This window comes from Taudactylus pleione, unplaced genomic scaffold, assembly GCF_031769625.1.
Source record: "Taudactylus pleione unplaced genomic scaffold, aTauple2 ptg000180l, whole genome shotgun sequence".
Classification (NCBI taxonomy): Eukaryota; Metazoa; Chordata; class Amphibia; order Anura; family Myobatrachidae; genus Taudactylus; species Taudactylus pleione.
Genome location: NW_028284582.1, coordinates 111,673 through 137,391, shown reverse-complemented (window position 1 = coordinate 137,391; position 25,719 = coordinate 111,673). Strand labels below are relative to the sequence as shown.

General features: G+C 43.8%; 1 protein-coding gene across 1 annotated transcript in view; it reads left to right on the top strand.

The window, feature by feature from the left end:
* TAF1B (TATA-box binding protein associated factor, RNA polymerase I subunit B) overlaps positions 1 to 25,719 on the top strand; it is a 101,464-nt gene that overhangs the window by 52,637 nt on the left and 23,108 nt on the right. The window contains exons 9-14 of the mRNA XM_088476005.1: positions 4,240 to 4,387; positions 17,224 to 17,401; positions 18,364 to 18,407; positions 19,731 to 19,821; positions 22,587 to 22,657; positions 23,657 to 23,882. Coding sequence (XP_088332131.1) covers positions 4,240 to 4,387; positions 17,224 to 17,401; positions 18,364 to 18,407; positions 19,731 to 19,821; positions 22,587 to 22,657; positions 23,657 to 23,882 — 758 coding nt within the window. The remainder of the gene's footprint in view (positions 1 to 4,239; positions 4,388 to 17,223; positions 17,402 to 18,363; positions 18,408 to 19,730; positions 19,822 to 22,586; positions 22,658 to 23,656; positions 23,883 to 25,719) is intronic.

The window sequence follows — 25,719 nt, the reverse complement described above, 5'->3', positions numbered from 1 at the left end:
GTACGACCAGGACGTCTGTCCAAGGAATGACCTCCAGCTGTATTAATGGCTTTGTTATGTTACAGCCTTATTCCAAAATGGAATAAATTCATTTTTGTCCTCAAAATTCTACACACAATACCCCATAATGACAACGTGTAAAAAGTTTTTTGAGATTTTAGCAAATTGAATACCAAAAAACACTAAGAAATCACATGTACATAAGTATTCACGGCCTTTGCCATGAAGCTCAAAATTTAGCTCAGGTGCATCCTGTTTCCACTGATCATCCCTGAGATGTTCCTACAGCTTAATTGCAGTCCACTTGTGGTAAATTCAGTTGACTGAACATGATTTTGAAAGGCATACACCTGTCTATATAAGGTCCCCACACTTGACAGTGCATGTCAGAGCACAAACCAAGCTTGAAGTCCAAGGAATTGTCTGTAGACCTCCGAGACAGGATTGTCTCGAGGCACAAATCTGGGGAAGGGTACAGAAAAATATCTGCTGCTTTGAATGTCCCAATGAGCACAGTGGCCTCCATCATCCATAAATGGAAGAAGTTCGGAACCACCAGGACTTTTCCTAGAGTTGGCCAGCCGTCTAAACTGAGCGATTGGGGGAGAAGGGCCCTAGTCAGGGAGGTGACTAAGAACCCAATGCTCACTCTGTCAGAGCTACAGCATTCCTCTGTGGAAAGAGGAGAACCTTCCAGAAGGACAACAATCTCTGCAGCAATCCACCAATCAGGCCTGTATGGTAGAGTGACCAGATGGAAGCCATTCCTTAGTAAAAAGCACATGGCAGTCCACCTGGAGTTTGCCAACATGCACCTGAAGGACTCTCAGACCATGATAAGACAAAGATTGAACTCTTTGTCGTGAATGCCTGGCGTTATGTTTGGAGCAAACCAGGCACCACTCATCACCAGGCCAATACCATCCCTACAGTGAAGCATGGTGGTGGCGGCATCATGCTGTGGGGATGTTTTTCAGCTGCAGGAACTGGGAGACTAGCCTGGATAGAGGGAAAGATGAATGCAGCAATGTACAGAGACATCCTGGATGAAACCCTGCTCCAGAGCGCTCTTGACCTCAGACTAGGGCGACGGTTCATCTTTCAGCAGGATAACGACACTAAGCACACAGCCAAGATATAAAAAAGGAGTGGCTTCAGGACAACTCTGTGAATGTCCTTGAATGGCCCAGCCAGAGCCCAGACTTGAATCCAATTGAACATCTCTGGAGAGATCTGAAAATGGCTGTACCCCATCCAACCTGATGGAGCTTGAGAGGTGCTGCAAAGAGGAATGGGCGAAACTGCCCAAAGATAGGTGTGCCAAGCTTGTGGCATATTCAAAAAGACTTGAGGCTGCAATTGCTGCCAAAGATACATCAACAAAGTATTGAGCAAAGGTTGTGAATACTTATGTACGTGTGATCTCTTAGGGTTTTTTTTTAAATTAAATTAACAAAAATCTCAAAAAAACTTTTTACACATTATCATTGTGGGGTATTGTGTGTAGAATTTTGAGGAGAAAAATGAATTTATTCCATTTTGGAATAAGGCTGTAACATAACAAAATGTGGAAAAAGTGAAGCGCAGTGAAGACTTTCCTGATGCACTGTATGCACATACTGTACATAGCATAAGCTCCACTGGTACAGAGAGTGATGTGACTGATTAAACATTCTGTAGTGAAGTTCAGTAGTGATCTCACTTACAGAAAACTACGAAGACTGTGCCTTAAATAGTGGATGATGGTCTTACACCAGGGGTGATAAACACAAAAGTTTCTGCAATGTTTAAAATATATTATTCTGACACAAAAGGTTTGGCTGTCATATCTCTCTATAAGGAGAAACCTGGTCGTCAGAGGTTAATTGCATCAGTGTTATTGGCATAAAGTTCTAAGTGGTTGATGCTGTAGCCAATTACGTTCCACCATGTGCTGCTGACCATCATGAGATCAGGCCCGATTTCAAACCAAACATTTCTCAAAAATGGGAATACCCTTATTTCAAATAATTAGAACAATTCTACAAAACCTATTCATATTTGTTGTTTTATAACAAGAAATTTCAGTCCATTTTATTTCTTTTATTACCTTGCTTATTGATTGCATATAATGTAGGAAAGCAGCATGTATCGCAAGATGACTAGGGTCTACAGAGTAGGCAAATGAATGATCAGTAGAATTAGTCATGTGCCATCTAATCATAAACTTGGTACAAATTTTTTTTACCTATGAAACCACCCACATACATTACTGTCTACGTCTCACATACAGACCGGCGCTAGGGACAAGGTAAGTATGTAGTGAGTGAGTGATTTGCATGTGTAATAACATAATAAAACCTTCGGTGTCTGTGTCCTGTGGTTTTTTTATATTTCTTTTGCAGGTTAACTAGAGGTACAAGCTGGGACCTCTAATTCTCCTGTAAAGGACAATATTATTTTATTTTTCACACAATCAACCCGAGCTATCAGCCCAGGCCTGGGGTGCCCAGGAAAAGGGATCCTCGGCCTGGGCTGACTAGCATTGGGTGATAATGCTTTGGCCGGGGGACCCCATTATGTGGGTTCCACGACTGTGGCATTACACCCCTGCTAGAATGAGTCCGGTGCTGGTTGTGGATAATACGGGGGACCCCTACTCATTTTGTCCCCTGCATTTCCACAACCAGGACTGGCTCACTGAATCTGGTGCTGGTTGATGAAAATAAGGGGGGACTCCTAATTTTTTTTTTTTCCACTGTATTTTTACAACCAGTACTGGCTCAGAAAAGCCCGGTGCTGGTTGTGCTTTTAGGGGGGGAACCCCCCTTTTTAATTTTACACTTCTATGGCTTTTTTTTTTTTTAAACACAGATCTGAAGCAGGTCTATTTTTTTTATGAGTTTTGGTAATATTTTAGGTGCCAGTTTACAACTCGCACCCTGTTACATTTGCGAGTTTTGCCGTTGCAGGATCGTAAGGAACATGCGAGTTTGCATGTTCCCACACCCTATTACATTTGCGATTTTGGGAAAATGTGTGAGTTTAGCACTAAACTCGCACATTGCCAGACTCTGACCCTATTACATTTAGCTAGGGAGTCCAATCGGGATCGGCAGGATCCCGGGATTTTGCCCTAAAATTGCCAGGACTTGAATCCTGGGATTGAAGCTTCCAATCCCGGTATTTTTCGAGAATAGTGAGCACAGGTTTTTTTTATGCCGGGCAGCGCTGAGGGAATCGGTATGTAATACTGCCGGACCTAAACCCAGTGGATGTTATCCTGACTAGGGTAAGTTAGTGCCCTAACCCTCCCCTCTCCCCCCTAACCCTAACCTCCCCCCGGGGTGCCTAAACCTAACCCCCTCCCCGCTCCCTAAACCTAACCCTCCTGGGGAGGTGCCTAACCCTAACCTCCTCCTGGTGGTGCCTAACCCCCCCTTTCCCTAGCCTAACCCTCTGGGGGGGTGCCTAACCCTAAGTCCCCCCGGGAGTCCTTAAACCTAACCCTCCCCCCGCCACGGCTAACAGCTCCCGACGCCCGGGTTACCCACGTTCAGTATGCCAGGCGTTGGTATTTCTGCGTGGGGCTAATGTTAGGCGTCGGTATTTAGACACCTATCTTTAGTCCCATGCCGGTCTTTCACTGTTGGGATTTCAACGCTGGCATCCTAACTACATCCCGCGTGAGCACCTGCAGCACTTGCTCAGATGCTGCCTTGCCTGTGCGCAGCGTGATGTCACATCAGAGGTCACGCTGCACAGCCCCACGCCGGCCCGCCCCTTCAGCCACACCCGCCCTCCCCATTGACCAACATAATCCCAGGTATACGGGGATTGAGCGGCTTTCAATTCCGAATGCCGGGATTGGGAAAAAAAAAAAAAAACACCTGGGATTGGCTTCCGTACATTTAGCTCCTTGTGTCTAAAAAAGCAGCTAGGCCTCACTCTGATTTCTATTGCACCATTCACTCAGCCAGGCTCTAGCTAATGGACAGCATATATGACACACTCATTAGAGCAAGGAATAAATATTTTTACTTTAATTGGGCACCTAAGACACCCCAACTAGTCAGCAAAGTCAGTGGGGGAATGTTTATACCAATAAATCCAGATTTATTTCTTGTTATAATTAATTAACTTACATGTGTCTTATACCTCAGTATAGTTCATGTATTTTGTTTATATCTTTTGTTCCTGTTATTATGTTATCTGAGTGGCATCATACACTAAAGCCGTTTCATCCTGTGTCTCCCACAGACCTTCCCAGTATACAATGAGATTATGGATTTGTCTAAAGGCCTTGGAATCCTGTTAGAATTACCTCAATTCCCACCCATAACAGAAAAGTGCTATTATCATCCTAATATACTGTGTATGAAATACCTGATGGAAGTGAATCTCCCAGGTAATTTTTTTGATGTTGTATTGTCATTAAATGCCAAGATGTCTGCTTGTTAGAGAGATGTACTTTGTATTTTTAAGTATGGTAACTTTCAGTTACCATACTTATAAGGGTTTAGGGGCTGATTCACTTAGCTGGGGGTTGACTGGGAATTACTTAAAAATCATCTTTATCTTAACGTAGGTCTCAATGGGAGTTAGTTGCAGCTCCAGACTAGGTGACAATAGGGAAAATCCTTATTTTAATGCAAATATGTCAGGACCCCTGGGACACCCCTCCCAATGAATAATAATAATAATGCATTTAGAGGTTTTTATATCGGAAAATATTGGCAATAAAGACCTGTCCTTTTCCAGGTGCATTTCTATAAAAAGCTGAAAAATGGGTAAAATGATGTGGGGCATATCTGTTGGGGTGTAAATGATGTGGGACATGTATGTAAAGGTATACATTATGTGGGACATGTATGTTGGGTGTTTTATTTACGCGGGAAAGGGGTTTTTGAACATGTAGGTGGGAATTGCAAGTGTTTTGTTTTGATTTTTTTTCAACTTTTTACAAATTTGTATGTATACACTTACAAATAACTATAGAGACGCATTAATGTGCCCAAAATAATCTAGACACTTTGGGCCTGATTCAGACGCTATTTGCACTCGCTCGTTCAGAAAAAAGGGATGGCTATTCAAATGAACCGTTTGCTCTTTGCGGTCTGTTCACGCCTCTAGGTCTGAACGAGCGAACAAAACTTGCGGTCGTTTTTTGGAAAACTACGCCCCCTGGCCGCTCGCATCCTACGTCATGTCCGCTATTTATTAGATTAATCGAGTACATCGACCAGCGTATGAACTGCTCGCTATTCTTGTGGTTGGTTTTTCCTACCACAATCTTGCAAGCAGTTCTGACTATAAAATAACCCAGTGACGTGGTCAATGACGCTGCTGTATTAATTATGCACACCCATAAAACGCCCGTTTTGACCTTTAAGCACACCTGCATTCTGATCTCCACTCCCCGTTTTCAAGTACCTTCCCCTGTTACCACCCACATACGCCTCCTCATGTCACTCAAAATAGCAGGCATTCGCTATTTAGCGAACAAACGATTTTCGGCCGCACTGACTGGTTCGCGCATGCGTATTACGATCCGTATGCATGCGCAGTTGTGCAAACATCGCTCGGAACGAACGAGTGGCCGCTTTCGAGCGGCTCTGAATCAGGCCCTTTGGCTGAAATACACCTGCTGGCTGTCAATTTTCCATAATTTATAAAGGTTAATAAAAAAAAAAACAGCCATGTGACACCATGTAGCTGCCTCTAATACATTGCATATGGCCGCTAACAGTGACTGTCTGGCTATCTTATTTGACACTTTTTTTGGGTTCAGGATGATTTCCCCACTCTTTCATGTACTTTACTTAGGTAATTTACTCCCAAATTAATACGCATCATCCGCAACATGCCGTGCATTTGAACCGGGAGTGGGCTTCATAAAAATTTCACTGAGCACATGGACATGCGGCTAATTGAATAGGCCCTTTGTACTGCTTTCAGACATAAAATCCCGGCTTCAACCCTGCTCGGACCCAGGACACCGAGCACAGGTTGAACCTGGGATACCCCTTTCACACCAAGGTCATCCTTCACACCAGACCCGGGTCTTGCAGTGATCCGGGTCTTCTGGCATTCAGCAGGTGCTGTCCCCGGCCAATCAGTTTGTCTAAGGGATGATCCGGGTCATCAAGACCTGGGTCGCACCTTTCACACTCGAGCTGGATCGTCTATCTGGGTTGCAAGTCCCGGGAAAAACCCTGCTAGCGAGCAGGGTCGAGGACTCGGGACTGTAAACCCGGGTTGCACCTTTCAGTCTTACGCCAGACCCAGGTTGATGTGCGTTCACGAGCAAAAACCCGGGTCTTAGGCTTAAGTCTGAAAGGGGTATTAGTGCGATAAAGGTCTAAAGGTGAAAGATCTGCAAGCGCTAAGAAGCAAGTTATTGCCTTCTATGGTTACTTTCTCCTGCTGCCTGTTCCCATCTCTTCAATCTCTCCCTCTCATCAGACATTGTCCCTCTGAATTCAAGCATACCCTTGTCTCACCCATTCTTAAACGCACCCTTAACCCTGATTATCTCTATAATTACCATCCTATCTCTCCCCTCTTTTTTACCTCCAAACTCCTTGAGAGGATTGTCTATAGCCACCTTTCTTTCCTCCCACTCCCTTCTTAACCCATTTCAGTCTGACTTTCGTCCTCTCCACTCCACCGAAACTGCCCTCACTAAAGTCAGCAATTATCTCTTTGCTTCCAAATCCAAGGACCACTACTCCTTGAATTATTTGCTGCTTTTGACCTACCCTACCCTCTATGTATTCCTGCAAATCTTTCACTCCCTCAGTCTGTGTGATACTGCCCTCTCCTGCCTGTCCTCCTCCTTCTCTGACCATTCTGTCTCCTTTCATGACTCTACTTTCCCCCACTTCTTCTACCAGTAGATGTCCCCCAAGGTTCTGTTCTCGTACAGTACTTCTCCTATTCTCTTATTCTCTCTTTATACACTCTTTAGATGAGCTCATAAGATAGTTTGGCTTCCAATATCATCTCTATGGGCATATCCAATTGACTGCAAGGTTTTTTCTGCTAAAACTTTTGCGGGCATCGTAACAAATTTTCTTTTACTGTGGGTATGCACAATTCTGATAACCGCGATATAAAATAAAATAAATCATAAAAAAAAAAGAGTTTCCCGATAATTTCGTACAAATATAATGAAAACCGAAAAAAACCCCAAAAAACTAAAGGTGATTTTGGAGTAATTATATGTCAACCAAAAAAAAGTTAAAATGTATTAAAATTATAAAAAGAAACTTTTTAGTTCAATTTCAAATGAAAAAAAAAAGACAAAAAAAAATTAGGAAAGATGATTTTAGAGTAATTTTAAGACCATTAAAAAAAATAAATAAAGCAGTTATTTTTTTCATTTAAATAAATTATTGCTTTAAATAAATGTGGGGTTTATAAATCAACAGAAAAAGTTGATTTTGAGGTGTTTTGAAATCATCATTGTTTTTTCAACACCAATATTGACATATTACATAATGTAAATTTCCAATTGCTTAATTAGTCATTAAGGGGGTGTCTTATGGGTTCTGTATCAGGTCCCGACAATTTTTCCTAAAAATAAAGATTATTAGAAAATATTGGACTTAAAAAAATCTTGCAACCAATTGTGTACCAAAAAACCTGCAGTGGTAAAACCCTGCAGCGCAAGTTTTTTGGAAAATTTGCTTTAGATTGTATATGACCCTATACTGATGACACTCATATTTACCTCTCCTCCCCTGACCTCTCCCCATCTGTCCGCACTCGTATCTCCAACTGTCTCTCTGCTATTTACTCCTGGATGTCCCAGCACACTGGGCGATCTATCAGCCGTTCAATCGAATGGATGATATATTCCAAGCGCGTTGGCGGGTGTGTACCCCTGATATGTCTGTGAACGCCGCCGTTCACAGACATATCACATCGTCTGTGCAGCACAACAGATATACCGGTGCATCTGCTGGTGTGTACGGACAACCTGCAAATCACCCATACACATGTTGCAGGGACCCGGCGGTGAGTAACAGCTTTACAGGGCGGGCAAATTTAAATGCCTCAATTTCATCATCTATTGACAGCACCACCGTCTCCTCTATCCCCCCAAGTACTCTTGGAGTTGATGTCAAATCCTCCTTCTCCTTCAAACCACACATTCAATACCTTTTGCAGTCCTGCTGCTTCCATCTCAAATATATCTCCAGGATCAGACCTTTTGGTAACTAAGACCCTCATCCACTCACTTATCTCTAGACTGGACTACTGTAACCTTCTCTTATCAGGCCTCCCTGTCTCCCACCTCACTTCACTCCAATCTGTCCTTAGTGCTGCTGCCCTGCTCCTCTTTCTCTCCAAACGTGTACTATATCTGCCTCCCCTCTCCTACAAGTCCCACACTGGCTCCCCTTCAGAATCAAATTCAAGCTTCTCACACTTAAGCTGGGTACACACTAAATGATATGTACCCAGCGCGATGTCGCTAGCGACTGGACCCAGAGGGGGTGCCAGCAACTGCAAGTACATACACACTTGCCGACAGCGACGGTGGGGGCCATGCTGCATTCGGCAGTATGGCTCTGCTAACGATATCGCCAGGTCCGATGGGCGATGTCACTGATGACGCGTGGTAGCGGGCATGGTCAGTGTATACACACTGAACGATATGAACGTTTTGTCGTTCCAATGCGTTGGAATGAGCCAAATCGTTCATAAAATCATCTAGTGTGTGCCCAGCATTACTTACAAAGTCCTCACCCATTCCTCTCCTATTTACATCTCTGACCTTTATCTCCCTTCACACTCCCACTTTGCTCCATCCATGAATGCCACCTCTTCTCCCACTCCTGCCTCCAAGATTTTGCCTGTGCTGCTCCCTACCACTGGAACTCTTTCCCTCCCGCTATCAGACTCTCCACCTCTCTGCAAAACTTCAAATAGGCTCTCAAGACCCACTACTTCATCATAGCCTTCCAGCTTTCATCCTAACCCACTAATCCATGCTCCTTGCTCACTGTCACTCCCTTCTGTGTCATCCCTGTCTGTCTGCCCGCCCGCCCCCTTTAGCAGTGGCGTAACTAGGGTATTTGGAGCCCAGGGCAAAATGAAAGATGGAGGCCCCCCATGTGTGTGCGCAAAAAAATGGGCGTGGTCACTTAAAATTGGGGTGTGTCAACATTCTACATTACACACATCCCTTTCTCGTCACTCTGGGAACATTCCTTACCATTCCATATGCACTTTAATGCCCCGAGTAGTAGTGCCCCTCTTGCAATGCCCACTGTAGTAGTTCCCCTTATGCAATGTCCCCAGTAGCAGTGCCCTTTATACAGTGCCCCAGTAGTGCACCCTTATACAGTGCCCCCAGTAGTGCCCTTTATACAGTGCCTCCAGTAGTGCACCCTTATACAGTGCCCCCTATACATTCCCTCCTATGCAGTGCCCCTTATACAGTCCCCCCAGTAGTGGTCCCCCTTATGCAGGCCCCCAGTAATGCCACTTGTACAATACCCCCAGTATGCAGTCCCCCCTGTAGTGGTCCCTCTTATGCAAGTCCCCAGTAGTGCCCTTTATACAGTACCCCCAGTAGTGGTCCCCCTTATGCAGGCCCCCAGTAGTGGTCCCCCTTATACAGTGCCCCACATAGTGATCCCCCCTATGCTGTGTCCCCAGTAGTGGTCCCCCCTATGAGTTCCCCCTTATACTATACTTCCATAGTGCATAAAACGCACAGACAGACACACACATAATACTGACTTGACTTATCTGAATCCCCACGCCCGTCGCTGTCTGCTCCTCCTTCCTCCCGCTGGGTCCTGCTCGATACTATGTGGGTGCAGCAGCCAATGAGAGTCTGTCTGTCTCTCCTTGGCTGCTGAAACACACACATCAACGCCGGGTAGTACGAATGTACTAACCAGTTCCGCCGGCGATGTGTGTGTAACAGTGTAGTGCAGACTGCACTCACTGCGGTCTGCTCTACACTGGCTGACTAGGACGGGCCATCCACCCTGCGCGCGCGCCCAGGGCAGGGGCCCCGTTGGCTCTGTCCTAGTTACGCCACTGCCTTTTAGACTGTAAGTTCTCATGAGCAGGGCCCTCTTCCCTTATGTGATTTTCCTTCCCTCACTTATAGCATCATCTCCTCCCTTCTGCCTACAACAGCACCAAACCCTTGGGTTCTGCATCCATGCTTCTTATTTGGGTATTAGTACAGCTGGCAATGCGTGTCCTATAATGTTCTTTACTGTAAGTCATTTTTTTCTTCTTTTGTTCATACTGATTCTGTATGAACCGGACCCCTTGTGGCACCATATAAATAAAGGATAATATAATAACCTTTTTCATTGTATAACATAATTATTATTAAGGACCCAGCTATAAACAGGTACATTCTTCAGATATGTCCAAAAAACTGGTACACAAAGATAGGATGTTTGACATTAAACTTTATTTATGTAACAGTATTTATGTAACAGTTACAGGACAGTTCCCAACACTCAATAACATAATACTTCAATTATTAATCACCAGTTATTTGTATAGCACATATTTCAGTCATTTACATCAGTCTTTGTCCCAGTTGGGCTTACAATCTATATTCCCTATCATATGGACACACACACATGGGTTGAATTTGTCAGAAGCCCGTTAATCTACTAGTATGTGTTTGGAGTATGTAAGAAAGCCGGTGCACCTGCCCACACAAACTTGAGGAGAACATACAAACTCCACACACAGGGCCTTGGTGGGAATTTATCCCGACTTAATAGCCTACTGGCTGTATTCTCTCGATGTGCCAACACAAATCCCTGCCTGGGTTATACTGTTTTGTCTCCATACTGTCAGAGGCGGGGTAACCTGCATATTATAGGAGATTACTAATTCACAAGAAATCCTCCTATAGACGGACTTTTGTGGAATGTAAAAAGGAATGGGGAAGTTGCAGAAGCCCTAAAGTTATATTTCACCTGTTGCACAATACCTCAAATTAAATTGAGGTCGAAGTGTTAATCCAACATACCCATATGTTCTAGCAGCATGAGATTGTCAGTGTGAGTGCGTTCTTCAAAAGATCATCCCTGCCCCGATATCTCATTATCAAAGCTTTCATGCAATTGTCATAGCTAATGACCAATTGATACTTTTAAAATATAAGTCCCTGTTCCTTCTGGATAAAGTTATGTCCTTTACCCTAAATGTGAGTTTATGATTTTGCAGAAAGACAGTCAGCTGGAAGGTGTTTATTTCTAGGAGAATCTGCATTTCCTTCCTCTTGGCGGTGCCATCAAATTTCAGGATGAATGGTTTTGATTGGCAGAACCTGACTGCTGTTGTCTTATGGAAAGTCATACAATACAAAGAAAGGGGTGATTGTCCAGAAGATGTATTCAGCGGCATGAAGGGAGAAAGTCTTCCTCACGCAGTTTATAATTCTCAGGTGCTGCGTAGTCAATTAACATTTTAAAGCAGGGTCGGGCAATAAGCGGTTAGCGGCCCTCTAGCTGTTGCTGAACTACAATTACCAGCATGCCTTGCAACAGTTTTAGCATGGCCAAATAGCAAAATTGTGGCAAGGAATGCTGGGATGTGTAGTTCTTCAACCTTTGAGTGAGTACTGTTCCCCTGTCCTATTTACCCCCTAACCCCAATTGCCCCGGTAAGTGCCTCCCGCAGCCTAACCCCAAGTCCCCATAGGGTGCCTAAACCTAACCCCCCTCCCCACTGCTGATACTTACCTTGCCCCGTTTTCCTTATGATTGGTATGCTGGCTGCCAGGATTCCGGTGTTGGCATCACCGGTCATGTCTGTATCCTGACGCCGGTGTTCTGCCAGTGATCGGGATTCCGGCAGTTGGCATCCAGATCGTAGAGATATTAACCACATTTCCAAGAAAAATGGCAGCTAGGCTATTCTTATACATAAACTTACCAAAGCTCTAGGACACATTATTTTATATAATTAAAAAAAAAAAAAAAAAGTGGAGTTAAGCAAAAAAAAGCTTATTGCCCACCCCTATTTTAAAGGGATATTAAAAATGGGTTTTCTGGATCTATTCCCATCCAGCGTATGTGTTTAGTGAGATTCACTGAATCGTGTGGAATTTTGCTTATGGTTTTTAGCATGTTTTGGGTTCAGCTGATTAAAATACTGTAAACATCACTACTTTCTCCTTGTGCTGAGATTTCAGTTTGTAGGAGCTGACTGACGGGTAACATTTTCTAATCTAGCGCCTCCTGCTTATAATGATAATTTGCACAATAGAAGTTAGACTTAGAGGAAAAATCTTACTAAGTAACGCTATTCAAAGCTCCTGGGCCTTTGGCGGCTTCTGGCCACTGGATTAAAAGGGGGCAATAGTCGTAAATACAAATATAGGTCTGATTTTGATTTTCAATATTATTGCCTCTTTAATTCCTTTGACTGAAGACGCTACGGCTTTGAAAAGCTCTGCTTCGTAGATTCATCCTTTAGTTTTTAATATTTAAGACCACCCCCTAAATATATATTAACCCGTGTTGGCATTTTTGATTCCTGTTAAACTCCTGATGCACGTGAGGTGTAATATTCTAATGTAAAATTTAAGGTGCGTACACACACAACGACTTTTTGAACATTTTAACTATAACGACGTCGTTATCGTTAAAAAAATCATTCATGTAAAGCGATAAACGATGATAGTTCATGCGCGTTCACGTTTGTCTATTGTAGTTCAGTCAGACTGGCCAACTGAACGATTTTCAATAGAAGTTGCAACATTTTTCGTTCACTTTTTCAAGGGAAAAACTGAACGAAAATCGTTCATTACTTACATCGTTGTGTGTGTACGACCTTTAGTACTGCCTACCCTCCAACATGACCCCTCCCTTCAGGTACAAAATGCTCTGCTCCTGGATTTACCACCTAATTTATGATTGCAGTCACCTGTGTTGAACTAGTTAACTGTGTAGAAAGGTGTCTCAGCTCAGGTGTGTGCAATCATACATTAAGAGGGAAGTCCAGGAACAGAGCATTTTGTACCTAATGGAATGGGTCATGTTGGAGGGTCTGGTACTGTATCTGTGGTGTTTAATCAGTAACTCTAAACTGTGTTATGAAAGGGTTACGCTTTGTAAACTTTTATCGGAAGAGCCGATCTATAAGCTGGCTAATTTACAAAGCGTAACATTTGCAGAGGCTTGGAGATGTATACAAATTCAATATATAATTAGCCGCTAGCCACAATCCATTTAGTTTTAGCATTCCCTCAATGCTTACAGTGCAAACCTGTCTTCATGCTCTGTAGCAATGGGCTATACGGAATTTTCCACCTGAGCGCTTGGGGCAGGTTGATTTTTTTTTTTTCTCATTCCTGCAAGAAGAAATTGTTTGTGGTTCTTCTTGTTTTACGTTTAGTGCTATCTGTTTTTGTGCTGCTGACAATGGATATTGCTGATTGTGTAGCTGTCTAGTGATGATGAAGCCAGTGTTTCTTGTTAAACCAGAAATGTAGGAGCTGGCTGGATTGCTGGTGAGAAGAGAAGTGACAGCCTGCATGCTCTGCTTGTTTACAGCACACAGACAGGTCAGCGTGTGTATCCTAGTGGCCCTAATGACAAACAGGTTGTTCAGCTCCTGACACACCACTAATTGCCACCTTCAAGTGGACCATAACCTCATTTTGGCGGCCATTCAGACCTGATCTCCATGGTTTTTTCGATACACAGGTGTTAAGTGGTGCAACAGCCTTCCTGGTCAGCCTCTTCGCATACCGTAGTCCTGAATGCTATGATTTTAAAGCTTAACTCCACTTGTTTTTTAATTATATAAAATAACGTGTCCTAGAGCTTTGGTAAGTTTATGTATAAGAATAGCCTAGCTGCCATTTTTATTGGGGATGTGGTTAATATCTCTACGATATGGATGCCAACTGTCGGAATCCCGATCACTGACAGAACACCTGCGTCAGAATACCGACATGACCGGAGATGCCAAAACCGGAATCCCGGCAGCCGGCATACCGATCGTAAGGAGAATGGGGCAAAGTAAGTATCAGCAGTGGGGAGGGGGGTTAGGTTTAGGCACCCTATGGGGACTTAGGGTTAGGCGGCGGGAGGCACTTACCGGGGCGATTGGGGTTAGGGGGTAAATAGGACAGGGGAACAGTACTCACCGTTCCCCTGCCGGGATTCCAACCATCGGGATGCAGCTGGCACTGTACTGACAGCCGGCATCTCCCCCGTCGGTATTTCATACCTACATACATCTCCAGTAGAGAGTACTTGAACACTTCTATATCCTCATTGTTGAAAATACCATGAAAGCGTTAGAGAATGACTTTGTATGTGGGTCCCCAGGGACGTAGGGAACACAGCTCTTTGTAAGTTGTCCATGATTCTGTAGTTAACTAGAGAAACTCTTAGACACCATTTATACGATGTACTAACGCGCAAAACCAGCCCTCGATGGGATCCTTAGATGCAAATAAATGAGTTCTTTCAATCCAATATTATATCCCAGGATCCTTTGTGGAGGTCACCCAAACAGTGAACAGTGATCTCTCCTATACCCCACTCTTATTAAAAGCAAATCCGCATTCGGCCAATGCACTTACAGTTAAGGAATACAATTGTAACAGTCACATAAATAACCTGAGTAGCTTTATAAAGAGACCGTGGGGCTTATGTAATAGGATGCGAGCTGGCACCAGTGCGGGAATTCATGTGAGTGTTCCTGTATGTTTAAAGCAGCAATTGTTTTAAGGCAAAAGCAAGCTGGTTTTGCCTTTAAAAGGATTGCCGCTTTAAAAATACAGGAAGACTAGCACAAGTTTTTTGCAGCAGCGCCAGCTCGCACCCTTTTACTTAAGCCCCCATATACTCATAACTATGAAGTGCTGGCTGCATTGCAACATTGTGTCAGATAAAAACATAAAACTAATCTGAGAATACAAAAGTATCATACTGAGAGTCTGAAATGATCTCTATATGAAAGTAGATATACCGCTATCAATACACAACCTGCAGCCATATCTTTCCCTGACTCTTTTTAGTAGTGGCAACTGCTGGAATCCGCAAGCTGCTTTATGTAACCTATTTTTGTAAAATATAATCTGTATAGTGGGGACTCCCATTAGAAACAGTGAGGTTGTATCCATACAGTGGGTTTTATATGTGAAAGAAGGACTGAGTGACGGATTCCTACACACAGAATGAATGACACAGGGACAGAATTGCGTGGATAGATAAGGACAAAGACCCAACATAGCCCCTGATTCAGAGATTTACACACAGACGATATTTTTGCAGATGGAGCAATTGTTTGCTATTGCGCACGCCAGCGATTGAATTGCGTTTACTCTTGTACATAGGACTGCACTCAGTGCTTTGGGGTAGTAATTTGGGGAGGGGGGAGTGGTTAGAAAAATGCAGGTGTGTTGGACCGTTTAAACGCTATTTCGTAGGCGTGCATAAATTAGCCATTAGATCGCCTTCACAGCATGAGAGCTCTCAGCGTGTCAGGAGAGCTGCACATTTGCAGCTGGTCAGATGTCACCACACATGCTGCGTGACTGACCGATATTATGTTGATGGTACCGATGTTTACGCTGTAGCACGTTGTCGGATGGATACGAGAAGGCAGCAGTGGGGGTCCCTAGGCTCGGCTGTGCTTTGGGGGGCATTAGCATATTTTGACAACTGCGATCCGTGAGACAATGCAGCTGCGATTACATTAGCGTAAATCACTGAATCAGGCCCAGAGTGAATAGAAGTGGGTGGGGCCTCATTGCATGGATAAAAGCGGCTGAGGGCCTCTTTGCATGGATGAAAGCGGGTGATGGCCATGTTGCATTGATAAAAGCGGCTGAGGGCCACGTTGCATGGATAAAAGCGGCTGAGGGCCACGTTGCATGGATAAAAGCGAGTGAGGGCCACGTTGCATGGATAAAGCGAGTGAGGGCCACGTTGCATGGATAAAGCGAGTGAGGGCCACGTTGCATGGATAAAGCGAGTGAGGGCCACGTTGCATGGATAAAGCGAGTGAGGGCCACGTTGCATGAATAAAAGCAAGTGAGGGCCACGTTGCATGGATCAAGCGAGTGAGGGCCACATTGCATGGATAAAAGCGGGTGAGGGCCATGTTGCATGGATAGAAGTAGGCAAAAGGACATATTTGTTCTATTAAAACTCAGCTTTCATGCATGGAACAAATGCTACATTACTTTAGGGTGGAACAAATGCTACATTACTTTAGGGTGGAACAAATGCTACATTACTTTAGGGTGGAACAAATGCTACATTACTTTAGGGTGGAACAAATGCTACATTACTTTAGGGTGGAACAAATGCTACATTACTTTAGGGTGGAACAAATGCTACATTACTTTAGGGATTGACAAACTCTTTTTTTATCAATTACATTTGTATCTGCTATATTTGTAATTGCAGTTTTTAAACCCAATTTTAAATAGGCCTTCATAAAACATGATCAGAACCACAGATCTAAGGACTTGTGTTCCTTTTATCATGTAGGACAGCATGGAAGACATTTAACTGAAATCTTTTAGTGAGTGTTAAACATACCTGTCCTCAGGGCTAAGTCGCATTTTTCTGTGACAATATGATGGTCAGAACAGTTTATTTCTTGTGTGTTTCTCATTCTGATTTGTTAGTTCTGAACAAAACCCTAAAACTAGATTCTAGGATCCTACTGTACATTACACATTGTTTTTACAGTGTTACTATGTACAGTACTATAACTAGGAAGTAGTGTAGGACAGTAGCCCATGACTGTAAAATAGAATAAAAAAATAAATAAGTTAACACCGTGTAATTACCGCTTTCTATTTATCAAGCGGTGATTATCCCTTTATTGCTGGAGATCACTGATTTCTTCTGTTGTCCGTCTGTTATCACATAATAATGCATTCCGCATAGCCCGCTGTGGGGACTACAAAGAGTCTCTGCGTACCTTTTCAAGGTGGTGTTACCTATACAGAGCAATTTAGGACCAGCAAAGTTGTAGAGGCTTCACTGGATCTCCTCTGGATCAAATCCCAATGCGCCTATTGTTGGAAGCTTTTGCTAGCAGTACTAGGCAGTCAGTGAGGGGGAGTGGGGTTCTCACGAGGCTCCAAATTGCGTTCTGTGTCGCTGTGATATGCAGAACACAGTCACTGACCCACCAATGATAACTAAACACTTTTTATGTTCTTAGAAATTTTTAGATATTAAAAATATTTTTACCTTTTTTACCCATCATAAGATGAGCTATATAACTGGACCTACCTGGTGGCAAAGAAGACTGGACTGGATGACGCCAATAATGTGAAGTATGATCCCGTGAGGAGACGTGCAAGATGTGTCCCGTATGATATTCAAGCTGCTGCCTTAATAATAGTTGCTCTCAAACTGTTATTTGCCCTCAACGATGACGTGGAATGGTAAGGCTGATGGACAATATGGTAAATGTTACAGTATATAACAAGCACCTGGATGTTGGTGTATGTATTTTTTATTTATTTTTTTGCTTATTGTGATACTAAGTATGCTGCTTTTTCGTGTGTCGGGAAGAGGGGAGGAAGTTTGCTTATTGGTGAGGAGAGGCATTGAGAGACTGGGCACCCTCCTTTGCTACATATGACCAGATCTAATGAGTGGAGAGGTATCCCATAGCAACCAGCTTCAATAAGCAAAATAAATAAATACAATTTATCGAGCATTGTCTTTAAAAGGGATGTAATAACCATTCTGGAGGTTTGGGATGCCGACACTTAGAATCCTGGCACCAGAATCCCGACCGCTGCCGGGAGGGTTAGGGCTAGACTGCAGGGGGAGGGATGGTTAGGGTAGGGCTTCAGGGGGGAGGATGTTAGGGTTAGGATGTGGGAAGAGAGGGTTTGTCTGTGGGAAAGGTGGGATAGGGGGAGGGCTAGGGTTAGGACACTTACCTTCAGGTGTCGGGATGCTGCTATCGGTAATTCTTACCTCCGGGATTCCGTACCCAACCCCTTTAAAATGATAGTTAGAAGCTTATTGGTTGCTAGGGGTAACTTCTGCACTGGTCCCCTTCCCCATTCTTTAGAAGGCTTGCCACATCTCCCCATAGATTCCAACTGGTTCACAAAAAAGCTCCCTCAGCTATGTGTAGGTGACAGGTGTGATTGGAGTGTAACTTTGTAAGTGCTCATATGACAGGAGAAAGAGATCAAAACTAAACATGAACTGACGTACAAATTATTACAATTGTGAGAGATAATTTTCAAATTGCAATGATCTTTGATTATGCACAATGCATTAAAATGGTCCTCTCGTGATTTATTCTTGCTTTAATGATTTATTGATGCTTTCAAAAGACCATGCAAAATACAGGTGCTCTGACTTCAATGCCATTCTTGTTTTTCAGGCAGGTGTCAAGGATTGCTCGCAGACGTAATAAAATGGGTAATGGTAAGGATCGGTGTACACAACATTTAGACGGAAGAAGGTCATGTGGTAGTGAGCACAAACCGAAGCCTTGTGCTCTTTAGAGTATGAAATATGTTTTATATAGGGACAACAGCAGAACTAGATTTATTTGTCCCTACAGCAATTTCCTGACTGTGAACATTGGTATAGTAATAACCTTCTCCACCATGAATTCCTGATGAAACCACCAAATCCTCCCAACCTTCATCCTTCCCTTAGGGAAAAAACCTATTTGGATATATGACATCATTTGTTTCATTTAGACGTCTGTACCCCACAATATTTCATCAGAACTTCTTACAGCTTCTCTGATGTTTGGGAATCCTGCTCCGTCCAGGGCCGTAGAGAGCAGGGCTGGGCCCGGGTACTGGAGGAGGCATGGCCAAATAGAGGAGGTGTGATCACGCCCCCTTAAAAAAAATAAAAAAGACTGGCGCCCCTTGCTCCTCAGCCAGGGGCAGATCTGGGGAGAGACTGCTGCTCAGGACTTAAGAAGTGTTGCCTCCAACATGCCGAAGCAACTAGTACCCGCTCCCCTCTAAGCGCCCCTGGATGCTACCACTACTGTCTATGGCTTCCTGCTGCCTCCATTCTCCTCCTCACCACATGCCCCTGTCACACCCAGCCCTGTCCTCCCTGACATAATTGCAACTGGACAGGTCACGGCATCCCACAAGTTCAGCAGAGTCATCTCCTGGACTAATATGTGTTGATGTGAGCATTCAGATAATCTGATTTGGCTACAGGTTGTTCTATGCTATTTGTGGACATATTGATGTACAGGAAATTATAACAAGCAGTCGTAACATGCAACTTAATAATAGTAACGTGTTCTTTATTGTCCAAGTGGGTTTACCCCGCTTCCCTCCAGCCTCCTTTAGCGTTCATAGATAACCTACCGTGGCTATATCCATTTGTCATTTTTCCCTTCATGATGTTCACCCTGGATACCCTATTCTGTGCTGTACATATCTCTGAATGCGGAAGTCTCTTATTCTTTACTGTATTTGTAAGTGAATGGTGAAAAAGTCATCAACAATTAAATATGGTTCGTTATACCTGATGAATTAGAATAGCATCACTTACGTAGCATATCTGTAGTAGGTGCAGAGTGTGTGGTACATACAGGCCCCTGGGTCTAGAGGGGACCATGCGGCACACCCTGCACTCATTTCCTTTAATACCTCCCCGGGGTCCCATGTCGACAGCGGCAGCACGGTCTACTTGGCTTTGCTTTACATAATGGTCAGGTTCCATTGACACAGTGTTTGTGTTACTCTCCCATATGTCATTTTATCATTTCAGGCACTACAGTGTTTGAGTTCGAAAGTTGGTACAAAACAATGCGGCCATGTATGGATGAAGCTCGAAGAACTTGGCAGGAAGAGTTTGCCAGGTGTGTCTAATATCTGAGTCCAGTGGACTTGGGTTGTACATGCTGCTAGAACAGCCAGAATAATTTTGCTTTAATCACTATTTGCCAAGTTGACGTCCTCAATAGTAGACTTTTGTGTCTTTATACATGTCCAGTAAAGATGGACCCTATCCGTGGCCCTCTGCTCCCCAAGATCACCCCAGGATGACAGTGACAGCAAATTACTGTTTCATTCGGGTCCTGGCTTCCTGATCTCTGCCCCTTTGGAGTTGTGCACCTCTTACGTACGGGGAGATGTATCAAACCTTTTAATAAGTGGAGCAGTTGCCCATAGCAACTAGTCAACTTCTAAATATAACTTTGTACATTCTATAAAATGATAGCTAGGATCTGATTGGTTGCTATGGGTAACTTCTCTACCTGTCCTATTTGGAAGGTTTGATACTAACTCCCCCTTAGACGGAAGCGTTAGGTACTTGGGAAATCTTGAGTCATTGTCACGTGACATCACAGCCTCTTCATTTTTCTGTTTAAAAAGGAAGTGTAAAAAAATAAAACAAAAAATAAATAAACATATATACTAAAAGAGAACTGGATGCATGTCTTATGTACACATATTTGGTATCTGTAGGCAGTAGGCTAATACATGTAGAGGTAAAATAACAGGACAGGTGAAAGTAAATGGAGCAAACTCTTGAACATATTTTAAATTTGCTACTAGAAGTAAATGCCATCAATCATAAGAAAATATTTAAAGCTGTTTGAGGAATTCATGAGTAATCCATAAGTAAAACCAGCGCACCTGTCTGACTGCATGTTGAAAACTGAATAGAGCCTTTTGCATTCTTAGATCACAGGGGCTCTGTACTTTTTGTTTTTGACACTATTATAATGGTTGTGTTATTAGGTAATAATGACCATTGAGGCAGATAAGGGACTTTGGTCTAAAATGCTGGGTGACCTCAATCAGTATCATATATGTCCCAAAAACTGGTTCCATTCAATATCAGTTAGATGTCAACCATAATTAAAAGGGAGAGAACTGCAGCCTGTGCTAATTGCACGTCATAGGACACTACCACCAAATGTCCAGACTTGTTAGATTCAGCCACAGGCGATTTTCTTCTGTGAGTGATATTTGTCACCTGCCTGCAAAATATGAATTGTATTGAAGTCCGAGCGACAATGTTTTATATTACCACTGAAACACATCATTAACTAATTTGCTACATGTTGAGATAATTAAGGCAGTGACTTCCCTAAAAGTGGCCCTTGCCCTTTGAATTCTTGTGACGTGTCCAGACTGGTGCCGTGACACGCAAATGTTTTCCTAGGATTCCCTGCACCAGACGATTAGGCCAAATGACTTGACATGACGACGTTTGCCCAGCTTTGCAATGGGGAACAAAGAACAAGGCAGTCAGAAGTGTAATGAAATGTTGCCTACAAAACACAATGACAATTTTAATCTCTTTAAACAACATGTTTTGCAGAGGAAGCTTTATTGCGTGGCCACAGTCATATCACGGATAGTAAAGGTTGTGCTATGATATACAGTATGTTGTAGTGATATTAGGATGCCCAGATTGTTTAGCTTGTTGCCCTGGGTGGTTCCATCCTACATGCTCTCTAGGATCAGGTTCTCGCAGTCCCTTTCCTTGTGAGTACACTGGGCCAGTTTGGCTGTCTTACATCATATGGAAATATTTGAGGGATTTCCCTAAGGTCCTGGTATAACAGAGACATGTTATGGCTAGATCTCTCATTTGTCACACCATCCCAAGTTTTATTCTTCTGGTGTCATAGGAATGGGTCGCAACTTAATAAATATAAACCAGAAAATGGACTAATCGCTAATCATTTTATTCCTCTAATTCACAGGTTCTCAAACTCTGGGCCTGATTCAGACCCGCTCGCGAGCGCTGAGTGCTCGCAAGCGGGTCGATGTTGCCCAAGTGCGCATGCGCACGAGGGAGCCGGCTCCGTCATGCGCATGTGCGAGACCCAAATAACGACGGCCAAGCCGTCGTTATGGGTCTCGCACCAAAGGGGGCGTGCTGTCGATGGTGATTGACAGCACGCCCCCTTTGGTGGGCGTGCCGGGGGCATGGCTGCCCAGACGGAGGCGTTCCCATGGGAACGCCTACCGTCTGGGGCCGGCCCCACTGACATCACTAGTGATGTCAGTGAGAGTGCTTTTGGCTCTGATAGAGCCAAAAGCACTCCAGGGCTTGCGGCGGCGAGACCCTACTGCAGGGTCTCGTCGCAAGCCCGATGGTCGCGATGGTCTTGACCATTGCGACCATCATTGTGGCCGCTCGCTATAGCTGTGGGTGGTAACCCACAGCTATGCGAGCGGCCAGGAGGCAGCTCCACAAAGGAGAAGGGACGGCCCTGATTCAGAGCGAGCGGCTTTGAATCAGGGCCTCTGACCTCAGGACCCCAAACAGCGCATGTTTTCCAGGTCTCCTCACAGAATCGCAAGTGAAATAATTAGCTCCACCTGTGGATCTTTTAATGTGTATCAGTGCGTAATGACTACACCTGTGCACCTGCTGGGCGAGCTGGAAAACGTGACCTGTGTGGGGTCCTGAGTTTGAGAACCACTGCTCTAAATAGATTACTCCAACACATTTTTAGTGTTTAGTAACACAAGTTACTGTAGGTATTTTTGATTTATCTCCTTTTTTTTTTTTTTTTTTTTTAAATTAGCCCCTATTTTGATCTGATTTCATGTCCATGGATAAATAAATCGCTGTATGGTTTTGTTTTGTTTTTAATTGTAGATTTTCTTGGAAAAGTGAAAGAATTGTCGCTTACTCTAAAAAGGTCAAAGCTCGGATTCAGAAAAAAAAACGTGAGTCCAGTTACTTTTTCTTGGCTATACAATTCCTAATACTGTACTGCAGGTATGTCTGCGACCCGCTCCTGGCTCTTCTCTCTGCACTTTGTTATTATTTGCAAACCTGCGTATTCAATGTATAAATGTGACTTCTCTTCCTGTAAACACAGGTGTAAGCTTTTATGGTCACAGTTAATGGGGGCTGCTATCTTGCTTGCTTTGGCCAAGGTAAGGTGAAATATCAATAGAGTGGAACGCAGCCAAATAAAAAAACAACCGGCCGCAAGGAAGCGACTGCGCAATACCGTCCAACGCGAATGCAGCAGAAGGTGCCTGTAGAAAATAGACATTTCTTTGCTGCATCTGCGATCCGGTTGCCGCTTTCGTAAACGCTGACTGGGATCATCATCGCAACGATGGTCGCTATGGTTGCTCCTTTGACCAGGCTGGGTAAGCTGAGACTTGGCAGCCTGCAAGGCTAGGAAATCTGACGTAGAACCTGGCCTCATCCCTCCCAGAAACCAGGGACGACACACCCCCATTTCCAGAACGCTGTCCAGACGCCCCCATGCTGCAGCTTGGGGGATCTGTGAGCAAGATCCCAGGACCTGTTCTGCGCATGCCCAGACCCCAAAATATCGGAGATTTACGCAAACCATCGGGTTCGCTTACATCTCTGCATCAGGCCCAAAAATTCGGAAGTAAATGTCAAATGTATACATGTCTCATTAAGCAAATGGCACTCTGCAAGTGGGGTCTCCTGCCCATTCTGCGCATATCTGGACATATGCCAACGTCTGTACATATCCCAACATTGATCTTTGTTACAGAGAACCTTTGGAAAAATAACAAGTGTGGTCGCAGTGTTTGTTTTTGGCGCAGGTCATTGTTCTCACATCCTGACATTCCATTTGGAACGCACCGGTAACTGTCACCTGCGCAAAACAAGGACCCGGTTATCTGTACAAAAACAACCTGCGTTATGAATGCCGTCTTTTGTTTGTATCCACGCAGGGATGGCAAATAACTTGCAGAGGCAGTTTAGCAAGCTGTCTGGGGCTGCACCTGATGCTGGGAATCCTGGCCCATCAAGTTTCTTGTTCAACTGGGAAGAGCAGAACACAGGCAAGATCTGTTTTCATGGACACAGCCTGGAGGGAATTGCGCAACGAGGCAAAAACATGCTCTCGGGACTCAGCACGAATTACTGGTTAGGCGCTCCGAAAAAATGTACAAACAGGTAAGCATTTCATACTTTGCAGAATGTCCTGCCGCATGTTGTAGAACTACAAGTGCCAGTAATGAAGCATCATTTGAAGTTCCACAGATTACCGAAGTCTGCTTTAAAATGACAAAAATGATTAAATAAAAAGGAAGCAATTGGCAAAATATTCAACTGTCTAAAAAATGTAGCCAGGCTGTATTTCTGATTTATTGCTTATTTACATTGTTGTTTTCACATTTGTCATCAATGTAATTACAGCTCAGACACACTTGTCAAATGAAACATTAGTCTTAGGCAAATTGATTCCAGTTGCTACTGAACAACAAGGTCCAGCAAGCACTGAGTAATGCCTTCTGAAGTGACTTTTCCTGGAAAGGAACTGCTTATTTACATACGAGTATTGTCACTAGGAAGCTGTTCAAGAATCTACTTATCTCTTATTATTTAGTCAGGCTGTCTCCCACAGTGCTTAACGTGCTGAGCAAAACCCTATCCTGCACTGATGTGAGTGATGAGGATGAAACAGGTTGGATGTAGGCGGGCATTCAGTCTCTGCACTTGCCCATACAAAGAGAGAGGGCCGCACAGGTAAAGGTGTTAACAGAAATCGCGGTCTCCGCAACCTTTTTATAGTGGTGAATTTGAAACTAAAGGACATTGGCTTTCATCTGTACAAATACTGCATACAGATACACCTAGCCTCAATATGCCACGTGGCGCAAAATGCTTGGCACAAGAGAGCGCAGCGACTTTTTCTTTAAGCATCACACAATCTGTATCAGAGGCGCCAGGTTGCGTCCTTAACTGCACAGGAATTCGTTTTAAATATGTATAAAGTCGCATATACACAAAACGCCTCCTACGGCGTTAGCATAATGTTGCAACGATGCAAATAGGATACGACTTTAAATCAGGCCCATTGTATCTTATAGCAGATGGGGATATTGTGTTTTTAGTTTTCTCTAGCACTTGTGGGTCAGGGGACTTCCACTCTTAAGAGCTGTGATAGTAAGCCGAAAGATTTGTCCCACCATGCACCTATCTGGAGGGTAATGATGAAGGAGGGTTAATGCAATGTCTAGAGTGAATATAGAGCCAACCAACTTGGAGAGTATGAGGATAGCAGGAGGATAGCCGTCCAGAGCAGGGTTCAGTTGGGCCAATACCAGAACATATGCCAGAACAGCGCAACGCCGAAAACAAAGAGCGGAAACTTTCTTGAATAGTTTGTGTGATCTTTGATAGTAACTTGTAGAGCGTTTTCAAGGAAATGCCAGATCATACAGGTCAACCTATTTCACCAAATATTAAAATATATTAAATGTATTTCTTTCCACGTAAACGGATTTAGTATTCTTTTTTTCCCGCCACCTGACATTTGGCTATGGCATATGGCATTTGGATATATTTATTTGTTAGCAGTTATTTATACAGTGCACACACATTATGCTGCGCTTTACAGACAATATTTGGTCATTCACATCAGTCCCTGTCCCAGTGGAGCCTATTATGTTCCCTACCACATGTACACACAGGGCCTTAGCTAGGGTAGTGCGGGCCGGTGCCATCGCATAGGGCACCACAGGGCAGGGGGCGCTGTTTGGGCCTGTCAAATTTCTGTTTATTATCATTCTTGCTTGTAGCTTCCTCTTATTTCATCCCCAGCATCTCCTGTCCTCCCCTGTCTCTTCCCTGGCCCTTCCCCATGAAGCCATGGCCCTTTTTTGGGTGCATTATGTCCCTTTGAAAACTTAGGGGGGCGCCAATGCTCTTTCTGGCACAGGGCACCAAAAAGTCTAGTTACGGCTCTGTGTATACACACAAGTAACTTTATTGTCAGAGGCCAATTAAA